This window comes from Cnephaeus nilssonii (genome assembly GCF_951640355.1).
Source record: "Cnephaeus nilssonii genome assembly, chromosome: 9".
In the NCBI taxonomy this organism is placed as follows: domain Eukaryota; kingdom Metazoa; phylum Chordata; class Mammalia; order Chiroptera; family Vespertilionidae; genus Cnephaeus; species Cnephaeus nilssonii.
Window position 1 is genome coordinate 73,052,239 of NC_137080.1, and position 16,163 is coordinate 73,068,401.

At 36.7% G+C, this 16,163-nt stretch overlaps 1 protein-coding gene across 2 annotated transcripts in view; it reads left to right on the forward strand.

Moving 5' to 3' along the window:
• Positions 1–16,068, forward strand: part of RAB23 (RAB23, member RAS oncogene family) — a 30,617-nt gene extending 14,549 nt beyond the window's left edge. For both annotated transcript variants that reach the window (XM_079780764.1, XM_079780765.1), the window contains exons 4-7: positions 4,150–4,306; positions 6,053–6,135; positions 6,942–7,034; positions 8,749–16,068. In XM_079780764.1, the coding sequence (XP_079636890.1) occupies positions 4,150–4,306; positions 6,053–6,135; positions 6,942–7,034; positions 8,749–8,888 (473 nt within the window). In that variant the 3' untranslated portion in view covers positions 8,889–16,068. The remainder of the gene's footprint in view (positions 1–4,149; positions 4,307–6,052; positions 6,136–6,941; positions 7,035–8,748) is intronic.
• The last annotated feature ends 95 nt before the right edge of the window (positions 16,069–16,163 follow it).

Genomic DNA, 16,163 nt, shown 5'->3' on the forward strand with positions numbered 1-16,163 from the left:
ATGGTAGGTGTCTGATGTTGGGGCCTTCTGGATGGCAGATGTTTAAAGATGATTTTCTAGGAAATTATCCTGGATTCCTCCAAGGCTTCCATTCTTGGGGATGTTTCTTCAGGGCAAATGTATACGTCATTTGGGCAGTTGCTTTGCCCCTTTGTGGAACTCATCATTCCATCTCCATCTTCCTTTATGTTAAGCTCTCATCACCCAATAAATAGCCCTTTTGAACATGATTTAAAATGATCCCATGCTGCCCTAGCTGGTTTGGCTCAGTGGATAGAGCATCGGCGTGCGGACTGAAGGCTCCTGAGTTCAATTCCGGTCAAGGGCACATTCCTGGGTTTTGGGCTCCATCCCTAGTAGGGGGGTGGTGCAGGAGGCAGCTGATCAGTGATTCTTTCTCATCATTGATGTTTCTATCTCTCCCTCTCCCTTCCTCTTCTGAAATCAATAAAAATGTATTAAAAAAAAATTCTTGTGGCATACCAGTTGACCTAGACAATAAGTCCCGTTAGAGCTTAAGCCAGTTTTCATTGAGTTTAAACAAAATAATAATAAAATAAAATGATCCCATGCTGGCTTATCTCTTAGATGTGACTCCATGCTTGTATGAAATTCTTGTGCATTCTTTGTCTTGTCATCAGCGGGAGCAGTTACACCCAAATGCAGCGCTCTTCTTTTTTTTTTGTCTGTTGGTCTTGTCTTTTTACTCTTGCTCCCAGCCACTGCATCTTTCTCAGGCTTGAATCAAGCAGAATCAGTCCAGAGTTGCTGGAAACACATATGAAGCTCCTTAAATGGTCTTGCTGAAGTCCATTCCTGCTAGGTTGAGATGAAGGGGAGGAAATGATAGTACTTTCCCCCCATCCATCCCACCTTCTTGAAAGAAAGGGTTGGGCTAGACAAGTGGTCAGCAAACTCATTAGTCAACAGAGCCAAATATCAACTGTACAACGATTGAAATTTCTTTTGAGAGCCAAATTTTTTAAACTTAAACTATATACGTAGGAACATTGTTAACTTAATTAGGGTACTCCTAAGCTGGCCTTTGCTAAAAACTCAAGGGGCCAAAGAGCCACATGTGGCTCGAGAGCCTCAGTTTGCCGACCACTGGAGACAGTACTTTAGAGAAATCCTTCATTAAGCCTCTTTTTCCCACCTTCTTCTCAGTTGTTTAAAAAAAATATTCTTGAAGTGCTTGAGAGAGAGTTCCAGAGTTGTGTAGGATTTATAGCTATGTATTTCCTTTGTAAATTCTGCAAATAATGTTCTTCACACACATTTTGGAATCTGGTATTGTCATCTGTTTTTTTGGTACTTTAGTCAAAAAGAGCCCTCTTTTAACTTTTTATATATTTTCTATGGATGGATGATTTCACTTAGGGGAAATTAAAACAAACAGTCGTGCAACATTTATCAAAATTTTAAAACTGCAGAAGTAATCTAAGTTGACTGTTTATGTTTCAGTTTGGTAATATATTTAGGTTAAATGAGATGATTTGGTCGCAGCATTCAGTCTGAGGCTTAGTATCAAGTGAACTATCCAGCTTCAGAGACTCATGTGCCGTTCTTCCTGAAGATTATAATTACTCTTGTTACAACTTATTTCTGTCGTCTCGCTCAGGTTTTATATTTTCTGTAGTTTTTTCCTATTTTCTGTGCTGCACATTGGACAGGTCACTTTTCTCCTTGTTTTTTAGGCACATGGGCTCTTTCTTACTATGGTGATTGCCTGCAACTTATGACACTTACTCTCTTAGTTTAACCCTCTCTTCCCTCCTAAGACACCGACAGAGCAGTTCTTGGCACAACTGGGTGGGAGTAATTTATCTGAGAGGTGATCCCAGGAAGTAGAAGTAGAGAGACTAGGGAAAGCAGGAGGAAAACTTGTAGAGAGTGTATTAATGAGCTAATTATAACTGTAGGCAATGAGGGATCCCTGTGAAGAACGGAACACCTCAGATGGCCCTACCAACATGAAGATCAGGTATTTCTTCCATCCCCCATAACTTGAAGCTTCTCCCCAGAGGCATCAATTCCCCTTAGAGGATTCCACAAACCCAGGGGCCCTCTGAAGCATCAGAAAGCACCTGAGGTAGGAAAGCAGAGAGCACCTGCAGCATGTGCATGAGGTAGGGGACTAGCAACAGGCAGGAACTGTCTCCACAGCTGCAGTGGCACCTGGGGCTGAAGGGGTGCAGGTCCTCCATGTCTACTGCAAAAAATGGTTATTTACCTCCCTTGATTACTTAAACATGTCAACATTACATTTCCTCCTCTTCAGACAGGCACTTTAGCACATTCCCACACTCTTTTGATCTCTCCCACTCAGCACCCCAGTAAAGTAATTTGGGGTGTTATGAATATACTTTTTCTTTTATGTTATTTATTTGTTTACTTATTTATTTGTTTAAAGTATTACACGTCTCCTTTTTCCCTGATTGACCCCCTACCCTGCCACTCCTGCCCCCCCAGGACAAACCCCCACCGTCCCAGTGTCCGTTTCCATTGGTTATGCTAATATGCATGCATACAAGTCCATTGATTGATCTCTTACACGCCCCACCCCCTTTTATCCTTTTTATTTTTTTTTAAGTATTTTTCTTTAAGTGTATCTGGAAATACCTATTGGACCCTCAAATTAAATGACAATTGATTAGATAGAAAATTCTTGGTTTCAAACTAACAAATAGAGTTTTACTAGTATAATAAAACTTTTTTTTTATATATATATATATATTTTTTATTGATTTTTTACAGAGAGGAAGAGAGAGGGATAGAGAGTTAGAAACATCGATGAGAGAGAATCATCGATCAGCTGCCTCCTGCACACCCCCTACTGGGGATGTGCCCGCAACCAAGGTACATGCCCCTGACCGGAATCGAACCCGGGACCCTTCAGTCCACAGGCCGACGCTCTATCCACTGAGCCAAACCGGTCCTGGCTATAATAAAACTTAGTTAAATCAAAGTTAAAGTATGATTAAATAATGGTTTATTTGTAGTTTAAGTAAAATTTAGAGTTCAAGTAAATATAAATTTATTTACCAATATACTCATTAATTTTACTCCTTCAATTTTGACAAAGTCTCAGGGTCTATCTGCCTGTTTCCCCCTTACAAATTGTGTAATTAATTTAATCTTTGGTTTGAAACCTGTCTGGAGTAGAGAAGATTTTCCCAGCTGAAGCCTCTGCTTTTATAGTAATACTGAACTGCCAGTTTTCTCTTTCCTAATATGCTTCTTCTTTCTACTGTATCCCCTCTGGAGATAAATTATTTTTGGCCTTAGAGTGTCTTAGGTAGCCCAGTATGTATGTCTGAGTCTTAGTAGGAAACTCTTATACCCGAGGGATCTGGAAGGAAGATGTAACAATAAGAAAACATGCTTCGATTCCAGGAAATCCTCTTGACCCCAGGACATTTTTTCTTGTGGCCTACATACCTGCTTTTTGTCACTGTGCCGCCTGATTCAACAACTAATAATTTGTAAAAGAGCTTCTTCCAGAAGGTTGCTGCTTATATTTAATTTTAGATGTAATCAACCTAATGTGATAGTTGATAGATAAAATATTGCCAATGGGTATAGTATGGGGATTATACAGTTAAACAGGGTAAAAAACTAAATTAAACCTTTTCCCTTTCTATTGTATATATTTTTACTTGACCCTGTTTTGTAAATGATATTTGTTAGCATCATTGGTATTCTGCTACTAACATGAGATAATAACAGATTTTTAGAAAAGTAAATAGAATTATGATTTTTTTCATATGTTTTTCTTAAATCTATGCTGAAAGAAATTAAGAAGCAAATGACAAGTATTAACAGGAAGAACTTGGCAACAGCCCATCATTCATGTTTAGTTTAACATTCTCTCTAGCTCTTATAATGTAATTAAATATATTAATATTTCATGATGTCCCCCCCCAAAAAAAAGTTTATAATTTTGAGGGAACTTTGACACTTGTACAAGTTTGAGAACTACTGTTCTTGGTAAAAATTGGTTCTTTGAGTTAGAAAATAGAGTTTATATTTTAAAAAATAAACAGAGTGCTAAAAGATGAGTTCGCTGTTTTTAGGTAAAAGTTGCCCTCACTCTGCACAGGATTGTTAAATTAATATAAATAACATGTTTATTTTGTGACCTTACAGGAGCCCAGGCTTGTGTGCTTGTATTTTCTACCACAGACAGGGAATCTTTTGAAGCAATTTCCAGTTGGAGAGAGAAAGTAGTAGCTGAAGTTGGAGATATACCAACTGTACTTGTACAAAACAAGATTGATCTCTTGGATGATTCTTGTATAAAGAAGTAAGATGGCTATTTTCGAAGGGGTGGTGATAATTCTATAAAGTTAAAACCTATTTTAATTTTTGCAGAGACTTACAAAATTTAGGGACGTTTATATAAAGAATGCCTTATATTTAAAATTTCTGTGAGCTGTTCTATGTGGTTTGCTTTAAAAAAAGTTCTTACTGAATCATAAGTAGAGAAAAATAAAGGATTAAATTTTGAAGCTCCTTTTAGAATTCTAATTTAGGTCTTTGCACTACAAATCCAGTTCTTCATTTTAAGTTAAATGTAGATATAGTGATAATTGTTAAAGAAAACATTTAAAAACATTAAACATATGAAAGATGCTTTAATAAAGAGTAAGTAGATAGATAGCCTATGTTGATGAGTTTCATATTGTTTTGTATTTTCAGAACTATTATGCTCAAATTTGTGAATGGAGTTTAGCATCCAGCTAATTTTTTTCTATAAGTATTTGCTCATTGTATTATTAAAGTTTTGCTTATGTGTTCTTATGTAAGTTATCTGTTGCTATTAACAGATTAGTCTAACTTAGTGGCTACAACAACTAACATTTATTATTTCAGTTTCTGTAGGTCAGGAATTTGGGATAGCTTGAGGGTTGTTCTGGTTCAGAGTTTTCCATGAGGGTGAGGCAAGATATTGGCTAGGGCTAGGCCTATAGTCACACAAAGGCTTGACGGGCTGGAGGATCTGTTTCCAGGATGGTTCACTCAGCTGGCCATTGGCAGGGGCCTTAGCTCCTTGCCATGTGGATCTTTCTCTCTAGGGCTGCTTGAGTGTTCTTACAACAAAGCAGCTGGCTTCCCACAGCCGGCAAGCCACGAGAGAGCAAAGCAGAAGCCACGTGTCTCTTAAGACCTCACCTCAGAAGTCACATACTATCGCTTCTGTATGTTATTGATCCCATAGACCAGTGATCGGCAAACTCATTAGCCAACAGAGCCAAATATCAACAGTACGACGATTGAAATTTCTTTTGAGAGCCAAATTTTTTAAACTTAAACTTCTTCTAACGCCACTTTTTCAAAATAGACTCACCCAGGCCGTGGTATTTTGTGGAAGAGCCACACTCAAGGGGCCAAAGAGCCGCATGTGGCTCGTGAGCCGCAGTTTGCCTACCACTGCCATAGACCAATCTTGATTACAGTGTAGGAGGAGACTACACAAGGTTATGAAGACCAGGAGGGTGGGGGTGGGGGGTGGGGGGGGGGAGATGGAATCATTGGGAACCATTTTGGAGCTTAGCTACTGTAGTCTTAATAAAATCAGGAGTGCACCATCAGGAGTCATAATAAAACTAAAGCTAGGAGTCCACTCTTGTAGAGAGAGCCTTACTATACTGTTGTCTTTGGCAGCAAAGTAGTTTCATAGCCAGTCAGAGTAAAATAAGTGCTGCACTATGTGATTTTCAGAGTGTAATTAAATTCGAATGTTTTTAAAAACAGAAGAGAAAATTAAAGTATTATATAAAAAAAAGTGATATTTTGCTATTTTAAGGCTAGAGTTTAGTGACTTATGGAAAAGTGTATGTTTACAGTTACAGTATCTTGGTTGGTGTTTATCCCCCAGGAGTAGTGAAAACATAAAACCCTGTTCAAGCTAAGAACGCAGCTTTAACTGGTGTGGAACATCTGACAACGCCCTCCCCCAAGTGTATCAATAAATGTAATAAAAGTGATGTTTTTAAAAACAAGCTATCAGAAAGCATCTTTATAAGCACTTTCCCCCCCTTTGATATAGCGAGGAAGCTGAAGCACTGGCAAAAAAGCTAAAGCTAAGATTCTACAGAACATCGGTGAAAGAAGATCTAAATGTGAATGAAGGTAAACTGCCGTTTTAAAAATTTAACAGGAAATCTGTTTTACTCTTCTTAGTTTTCTATTGTGTTGTTTAGAAAACATTTATGATGAGAATAGAATTTTCTTGTCACCTATCATTAAGAAAAAAATGAAAGCATGATGCTTCTTTGAGTTAGTTTTTAATTATTCACTGATGCCTTGGAATACTTGGTACTCTACAGCAAAACTCTGCTGGGTGTTTTGTTTTTTATCTTTAAAAATATAATTATATGTGTGAGTGTATATTCATGTATGCATACCTCTTAAAATTACTGAATTGTTTTAGAGCTCCACAATAGTGGATATTCCATTAGGTAGTTACAATAGCCTTAATTTAATATTTCCTAGTTTAAGAAAGTAATATTAGAGAAAGAGGACTGTTATTTTTCTCATTCCAGAATTGCTACTTACTGTATTAGATAGCAACTGGATTGTTGCCTAGGTGTCTTTCTGGGCATTTTTTTCACCTAAAGAAATGAGAATCTTTTCAAGACTAAGTCATTTAGTGTTGCTGAATATTAATCACTATACAAGTACTGAAAACTAAAGAGCCAATGATTACAAATACTATTTTATTTCTTTACTAATAAAATGCCACTATCTATTTATTAGTATTGGCATTCATTGTACCATGGGTATTGCTGAAATAAATTTACAAGTCGAGTATATTTCTAATTTAATTTTAAATTTGTTTAGTACATACAAATATTATAGTAAGTAATGTGCAAAAACATATTTTATCTGCATAAGTCATACTAACCTGGTAGGCTTTTTGTTCATTTTTATTCTAGTTTTTAAATATTTGGCTGAAAAGTATCTTCAAAAACTCAAACAACAAGTAGCTGAGGATCCAGAATTAAGGCATTCAAGTAGTAACAAAATTGGTAAGTACCCAGGACATTTTAGACCTATGTTTACCTGGTAAATTTATTTCCCATTAATTATTATTTTATTTACTATTTTTTCATATAATGTGCTCAGTTGTTTAAGAAATGTGATTAGAATGTATTAAATCAGTGATTATTAAATTTAGTAGTATCAGGTCTCTTATTAAAGGTATATTGATTCTCATTATGTAACACATTAAATACAGGCTCTCTTCATCCCAATATTTAAAGACAGTTTTGTCCATCCTTCCTGTGTGACTTCATGCCCCACTTTTATGTATGTGCCCCTTTTACCAGTTCCACCAGAGGTCTTGCTCTTTCTTGAACATGCCCAGGGCTGTCTTACTTTTCACTTTTGCTCATTTTGATTCTTCTATCAAGAATAACCTCCCTTTCCTGTCTCTGTCAAAGAACTATTTGTTTTTTTTAATCCTCACCCGAAGATATTTTATCCATTGACTTTTAGAGTGAAAGGGAGAGGGAGAGACAGAGAGAAAAACCAATGTGAGAGAGACACATCAATTGGTTGCCTCCAACATGCCCCCAACCAGAGACAGGAGCCTGCAACCAAGGTACATGCCCTTGACCGCAATCGAACCCAGACCCTTCAGTCTGCAGGCCGGCGCTCTATCCACTGAGCCAAACGAGCTAGGGCTGTTAAAGAACTATTTATTCTTCATGGACTATCTAGAAACTTTGCTCAGCTATGTAGTTGGCCTCATGCTTTTCCTTTAAGTGAACAGAGATCTAAGTACAGGACATTGCCAGGTGTCCAGTTCCACCTGCTTCCTATAATTCCTCCTTCCTAATAAATTAGATGTCACTTGTCCTGCCTTTGAACCATTTATGGGATCTTGTGTCTCTTTTATGGCACTTAACATATGTCTTATACATAGCATTATTCTTTGTATACTAACTCACCTATTAGATTGTAAACTTCTTTTTTTCTCTTTTAAAGATTGTAAACATCTTGTGGGCAGGAATTGCTCGCAGTCACCTTTGTGTTGTTGATAGTGTCTCTGGCCGGTAGTTCTGTGTGTCAAGGATGATAAATAGTTCAGAAAGACCAGCCCAGTTCAAAACAGAAACTATAATAGTTAAACTTTTAAAAAAAATTTATCTTTTTTATCTACTCATGACTTTATCTGTAGACCATTTTGTTAGTTTAGCCTCGATAGGAAAATCTTACATTACTATCAGCTTTTACATATGTAATGTTTTGATTAACATAAAATATCACAAATACTGTTAACTACAAGTCAGGTATTCTTAAAGAAGTTATCTGATATAAAGTTAATAAGTGAAATTATTATAATTATTCACTGATTCCATATTTCAAAAATAGTGACAAGATGCAAAATAATGTGTAGAATATGTCACAATTTGAGTAGCAGAGGGAGGAAAAAAGAATATATATGTGTATTTTTGCCTACATATGCATAAAATATCTCTGGAAGGATACATAGGAAAATTGTTAAACCATGCTTGCCTTAAGGGGAATAAAACTGGGGTGGTGGGAGGGAGACTTCATTGTGAACCCTTTTGTACCCTTTGAAATTTGAACCATATGTATTTCTATTAAAAATAAATGAAAAGAAAAGCTTCAAGTTGGAAATATTACTGATTAACTAAGAAGCCAGATGCAGTCTTCAGTAGGTAATTCTGAGACATGTCAGTGTCAACCTCTGTGTCCTCCTTCAATTTATTACAGGTGTCTTCAACACATCTGGTGGAAGTCACTCGGGTCAGAGTGCAAGTACCCTTAATGGTGGAGATGTCATCAATCTTAGACCCAACAAACAGAGGACCAAGAAGAGCAGAAATCCTTTTAGCAGCTGTAGCATACCCTAAAATGTTGTAGGCAGGAAAAAAATTGTGCAATTCAGTGAGAACTACATCCAGCTGTCATGGTATGCTACAAGGTTTTAGCAGATTTTGCACCTAATGGCTCTGAAAGTTGAGACTTAAATGTTGATCTTCAGTGCTTTTCAGAATGGCGTGAAATCTTTGGAGGAAAAATTACTGCCCTGTGGACTCATTTTAATTTTTCTTACATTAGACGAAGCTTCTCCTGTTTTGGAAAGAATGCTGTAAGAAATGCCAAAAACAGGTTTTGCTGAATTTTAAATGCTGGAAAATATAAATGAAATGCTTAAATATATGGTACAGATTGTAATGTTATGGGTTAAGAAAAGATAGCATTCTTTTTCTGAAATTAGTCATCTACCTTTTCTGGAAAATAGTATTGAATCCAAGTACTTACAAAAAATAATAATGAAAGGTAAACCCTAAATTTTGTGAGACTGCATTAGTGTGTACTTGGGCAATGTTACTGTGCAATATCTGTACCATTTCGGGTGTGGAAGTATGCATGCAGGTACTTGGTGTTGAAGTAAATTGAATGATGAGCAGTGTTTAATGAAACAGAATCTAATTCATTCATTCATAGAATCATTTACACATTGTGTATATGTTAAAAGTTTTATTTTCAAATAAGAAATTTCAGACATATATTTTGCAAAAGAGCTGGGATTTAAAAGGTGTTTTGTGCCAAAAAATATCATAGCTAATTTTTACAGTGCTTTACTATCAGAATTTATATTGTTTATAATATCTTTTAAAAGCAGTTTTCCTCTCTGACGGGGTAGATAAAAGAGGAGTTTAAATGTTTTAGTGCTACGTCATCTCTCAGGTGAGACTTGTTGCAAAACTTTTCACGTGTCCCTCTTAAGTATGGCGAGCTTGTGCTGGCCAGGTCCTGGAGGAGACACGGCAAGTCTGCGGTTACTCCTTAGGCCGGAAGCATGCTGGTGCTTCCGAGCGCCTTTGCTGCTAACTAAAAACGCAATTTTGAACTTTTAGGATTATGCTAACAGTTTTTAAAAATGCACAAGAGGCGATCTTTTGTCGTAAACCACATTATAGATTTTATAATGCCCTGCAACTGTAAAGCATCTTTTTGTTTACATATTTTTGTATGGTATTTTAAGGTTATCGCTTAAAAATTTCTATAACCTTTGATTTGTACAGCACTTTCTCAAGACCTCTGTCAGGAACAAATATAATTTCTTTTAAGTAATGATTTTAATATGTAGTCATGTGGCAGAGCATAAATTTTGTGACTTGGGAAAGTAGTTTTCCAGCTAAGATAATTGCATGAACTCTGTTATCATTTATCAATGATTTTATTTTTAACCATTTGCAATATACCTTGATTTTACAGGATTTCAAAATGTGTACAAATAACTTCTTGAAAAATGTGCGATCAAGTTCTTTTTCATTATTTGTAAATGCATAATGTTTCATATATTTCTCTTGTATGTTTCCTCTTTTTTTTTTTCTTAAGTCTTCCATCTTCGCCACTCTCACCCCCCGTCCAGATTAATGTTGAGAACCTAACAGAATTTTCTGGGGCATGTTGTTGTTAAGTGGTCAAGAGTGGATATTTGCTTTTCAGAATACTGAAGTAATTACATATTTCAAAGTAATATAAAACGTTTATTTTTACGTCACCAGTTGTCACCACTCCCGTTGCTGGCAGTGCGATAGGTGTTGAGAAAAACTCAGCTCCTATCAATGGATACCTGCTAGTGATACACCTTTCCTTTTCTACTCTCTTGAAATATAGTCTGTTTAATTTTTGCACAAAATATATTTTGCATCAAATAGTCTTACAGTTTTTAGTATCAGAAAAATCACATTATGTAATATGTTGTAGTTGTATTTCATGTTAATTAAATGTGTGTTGGTAAAAGTTTGTTACTGTTCCATATAAAAAGTGTAATCTCTGATGGTTGCAGTTCCCCTGATATTTGTAATATAATTTTGTGTACTTAGTTTTGTCCTTTTTTTTTTTTAAGAACCGAAGAGAAATCTTTGTTACACATTTGAGTTTTTAATTTGCACTTCTGTATTCTAAATCTAACCATAATTAATCATTGTAAGTTCTCAATTTAATTAATTCTAAAACCTAAATTAACATTAATTTTTCCCCCTGAGACCTTTAATTCTTTTAAATAACTTTACTCTTAGTTTCTAACAAACCATGGTTGCTGAAGAAAACTTGTGTAAGCCTCTAGGAGGTTGTGCATTGTGCTCTAATGTATTTTTTACATTACGGCTAATTTTTAGCATTCAGACATATAGCTCTGTAGCAACTGCCATATTTCAAAGTTTCTGAGGTTTCCTTTCCCTCTTTCAGTTGCCTATTGAATTAAATAGCACACAGAATAGCACATATAAAGCAATATAGTTAAATAAAACCAGGCTAAATGGTTTTCTTTTCATCTGCCCAAAGTTGATAACCCACGTAACTACTTTTTAAAAATAAAGTAGAAGTGACACTACAAAAAAGAGGGTGGACACCTTTCCTCCCTGCGGAGTGAAGTTAGATGGTTGTTTCAGAAGTTGGCAACTCAGTGGAGAAAGGACGCTCATTAATGCACCCACTGAGCCTGTGACTGCTAGGATTGGAGTCTATTTTGAAGATCTCAGAACGAGGAGTTGGCTTCAGGACCTAATGTCCCAACTTATAGTGAACTATTTTAATGTAAAATATTAATTGAGAGCATCTTTTTCAAAACCTCTGAAATAGTTAACTGGTAATTTGCTGAAGTGCTCCCATTACTGGATAATCTGTTTCTCTGAAAACAAAGTGAACTATAAAAATTTCCCACACTGCACAGTCAATCTAATGAACAGGTAGATTTATTCAGTTTTAACTATTAGTTACAATTACGAACATCATGTGTACTGTTCTCACTCTTTAAGTTTTCACTCTAAAACATGTAAGCTTATCTTACTAGTGAATTTGTTTGCTAACAGAAACCATTTAAAACCACGATGGACTCTGAAATATCCAATTACCTAATTCCCAGGTAACTGGATGGATTAGCTGTAATAACTTATTGGTACGCCTTTTCTTCTCTCTCTTGAAATATCTATAGTTGGATGCTGGTAGATGGTCTTAAAAATAAAAACTTTGGATTAAAAGGAAATCTCAACCCCTTCTATATTTTGTTTCTACTAAATAATGCTTTTGTAAATTTGAATGAAAAACCACTTGTTTGTATTACTATTGGGTTGCAGTTATGCACGTGAGCTTAATTTACAATATACTACTTCATAAAAATTTCATGAAAGATTAATTCCAATAATTAAAAAAATAAATGCATTTCAACACTTGAATTTTGTGTGGTATGTATCACCAGTGTGGAACCAAATAGTAAAAGGTATGACTTCTTTAAAAAGCAAAACAACTTAAAAATATTTCATATTTCAGCCCTAACCGGTTTGGCTCAGTGGATAGAGCGTCGGCCTGCGGACTGAAGGGTCCCAGGTTCGATTCCGGTCAAGGGCATGTACCTTGGTTGTGGGCACATCCCCAGTGGGGAGTGTGCAGGAGGCAGCTGATTGATGTTTCTCTCTCATTGATGTTTCTCTCTATCCCTCTCCCTTCCTCTCTGTAAAAAAATCAATAAAATATATATATTTTTAAAAAAATTTCATATTTCAGATACTCTGCCAATATTTAGCATACTCATTTTATTGATAGTAGATATTTAATGCAATTTAGTAGCACTGTAGTTTAAGTAATTTTTCCTTTGAAATTAAGTTTCTTTTCTATTTCTATCAGTATCAGTCTGTTTAAAGAAAAATTATTTTCTTGTCCTTTGAGCATCTCTCACCAGCCCCTCCCCCAAGCCAAAAAATATATTTACTTTGTCCTGTGGTACAAAATATAGTTCAAATTTATATAACAAGTGCTTTCTGTTAGCCACCATGCTAAGCACCTTGCATGCTGTATCTCTTTTGAAGTTTCTAACAGGAGCATTCTTACCCCCAGTTTACAGCTGGGGAGGGCAAGGATGTGCCTGGGGCTCTCTGTGGTAAGAGAGGGGGTGGGAGGCCTGTGCCAGGTCTCCCAGCAGCAAAGCTTATGGTCTCTGTGTTGTTCTGTCTCAGGTCTTGTATTGTCTTCAGACCTAGGTCCGACAGTTACAATTGGGACATAATACTCCCTGGATCCGAATGCTAAGTCCAAGCCCAGGTTTTTCAGTCTTTTCTGATTCCTTTTGTCAGATTTCCTGCATAAACTGTGCCTAATTTAACCTGTTCTGGTCACCCTGGCATATGGCATATTAAAGCTGGTCTAGACATTGAAATCGGCTCCTCACCAAACGCGTGACTGCCAAAGTGATCTGAATACCCACTACATGCAAAAGAGGCATATTTGCTACACTATTTAGTGGTTTGAGGTGGATAATTGAAAGATTTGTGTGGTCCCGTTCAAGCTGTCTACCCTTAGTTCATGTTGAAAACTTAAGAATGTGGTTATGTCCCTAAGCAGAAGGTCCGTTTCATTTGGCTTGCTTGTTGTAGGAGTAGACACACAAAAAGAAGTTCAAGCTCACTGCTGTCTTTGTCTTGCCTATTCGGCTCTGACTTTCCATTTTTGTTTTTGAATAATTGTAAAATCCATCTCTCAAAAATACCATTATCATGTGGATGCACTCCAAAAATATGAGTGTTTATCACAGCCATGTGAAAGGGACAGATGCACGGGTGTTTCCCAGTTAAAAATGGTTGCATATAATTTAGTGTGCCAGATCCTTACTCTGCTTCTTTCAATGGTTGCTAAATTCTTTCATGCTTTCCAATTTAAAAATATTGATCCCCTCGTTAGGGTGAGTTCTGAGTCAGGGTACTAGACTGAGCTCCAATACAAAGGGCCCTCCCTGCCTGCACTCTGTTCCTCTGCATAATGCCTCACTTGGCTAATGTTTCATTAAGTTAAAGGGAGGACCCACCCATGCAGTACCTAGAGCAGCGGTCGCCAACCTTTTGTACCTCATGGACCACCAGTGGTCCGCGGACCACTGGTTGACGACCACTGGCCTAGAGGATGCAATCCTGGTACTGGGAGGGAAGCACAGCTGGAGGCCAGCAGTTCACATCCAGGGACTATTTTCATTGTCAGGGATTCCTACATTAAAATATCAGGAGGGTCAATTCTATATCCGCCAGATTTCTAACTGGGCAGCAGTGTCACTGCCGTCAGCCCATGACCAGCACTGACCGCCCTTGTCAGCTCCTCCGCAGGTCCTGCGGGCTCACACCGGAGGAGCAAGGGTGGGCTCGGGAACTCCACTGGGAAGCAGTGCTCATGAGGGACGGCAAAGGGCTGCCCTAAAATTGTACATTACATTCCAGAAATTACAGCCGATCCCAATTATAGCCGTTAGGGAATATATCAACGTGGACAAAACATGTACTAGGAATTCCCTTACAGCCCAAATCTACTACCTACATAAAAGACGATAGTTTAAATGAAGGTAAAATTGTGACACTTCGGAGTTTCATCATTTGAAAATAAGTCACACTTCCATTCTTAAAAATAAATAATCAACACACTGAAGTCACTGCCCTTTGAACATGGCTCAGGCTGGAGGCCAGCAGACCAGGGACTGACGCAGCTTGGAGACAGCAGATCACAGCTCTCGAGTCTGTGATAAGTAATAGCCTCCAATAAACTTCACTGTAAAGAATGAGAGAGAAACAGCGCTGGCATGTTTGTGACAGTCCCGGGTTGACGTGGAGTCAGTGGAAAGGGGGAGTACTTACTTCCCCAAATAGATGGGATGTACAGACGCTGACAGTCCTTGAGAACTTGAGGAAAACTTGATCGTCTGTTTCTTAATTTTCAAAAAGCTGATAAACAGATGGCACAAAAAGAAAATCTTTATCTGACAGTGAACCTGATAACAGCAAATTAGAATCTGCTAGCAAATCAAGAGTCTTTGCCACCATTATCAATGAGAATGAATGTTCCCCACGAAATGGAAAGATTTAAATGAGGAGGACTTGGGGCTGGCAATCAACGCAGCAATGAATATCCTTAGATTGTAATTGCTTTTTATGAAGAGAGACTAATTAGGCATTTTTGTCCAGAAAACAAAGCTCAGAATTGTTTTCATTGATATATAAATATACATTGATATAAGTAAATAAATATCTGGATCTTAACTTTTTTCCCAGTGTGAAAGAATACTTATGCTCCAATAAAAATTGAGTTTGAAATATTTGTTTTGCAGTAGCATTTGGGAAAGTTGAGGGCTTTGTATGTCAATAACACTATAATATATAAAAGTATTCTATAGTTGCTTCATTTGTTACAGATAAAAGAATAATCAATACACTGGTCAACTTTGTTAGTAAAAAAATGCAAACTAAAGATGTTGCATATCTAATGTTAGAAAAAAATGCTTAATGCTGGAAAGCTCAGTGAAATAGCTACATTTTAATTATGAAGACAGTATAAATTGATAACTCTTAGACAAAGAAAAACAACTAGAATTATGTCAGGCCATGAAAGTGTATATAACCTTTGACTCACTGCTGGGAATGGATAAAAAAACAAAACAAAACAAAAGAAAAAATAAATAAAAAACAAAAAGAATGGAAAAGCTCTATGCAGTAATGGCAACAAACTGGAAACAAGTGTCTAGTAAGGGGACTGAGTAAGTCAGGTTTTTAAGCTGACAATTGAAGTGGACTTTATAGCAGCATTTAATTATTTTTAAAAGCAAGTTACAACATTGTATTTACATAGTAATTAACATTTTAGAGAAATGATGCATGTGGAAAAGATGAAGTGAATATATAATTGTTCACAGTGGTAAAATCAGATGTGAATTTTCTCATTTGCCATATTTTCATGTATATCAAGAAATATATTCCTATTTTGAGATGTGTAAATCTTTAAGTTCAAAATAATTTGACATGCATGTCTAAAAAAACTACTGAATGAGAGAATGTAGGGAAAGGTTCTTACTGTGTGATTCCTTTTATCCCTGTAATCACACTGCTTGGCTAACACTAAATGTCGTGTGCTGCTGATAAAGCTTTCTAGTCAACCAGATGCCCCACATGCCCATGTGTCTCCACACCAGACAAAGCCACGGCAAGAACAGTGATTCTTTCACCCTTAGCTGAGCGCGTACTGCCCCCACATACGAAGCATTCATCCACAGAACAGTAAAAAATACATATATATACTGGGTGCTAGTTCCTAGAAGACAATTCAATCTAAAAACTTACAGGAAGATAATTAAAATATTTCTACTT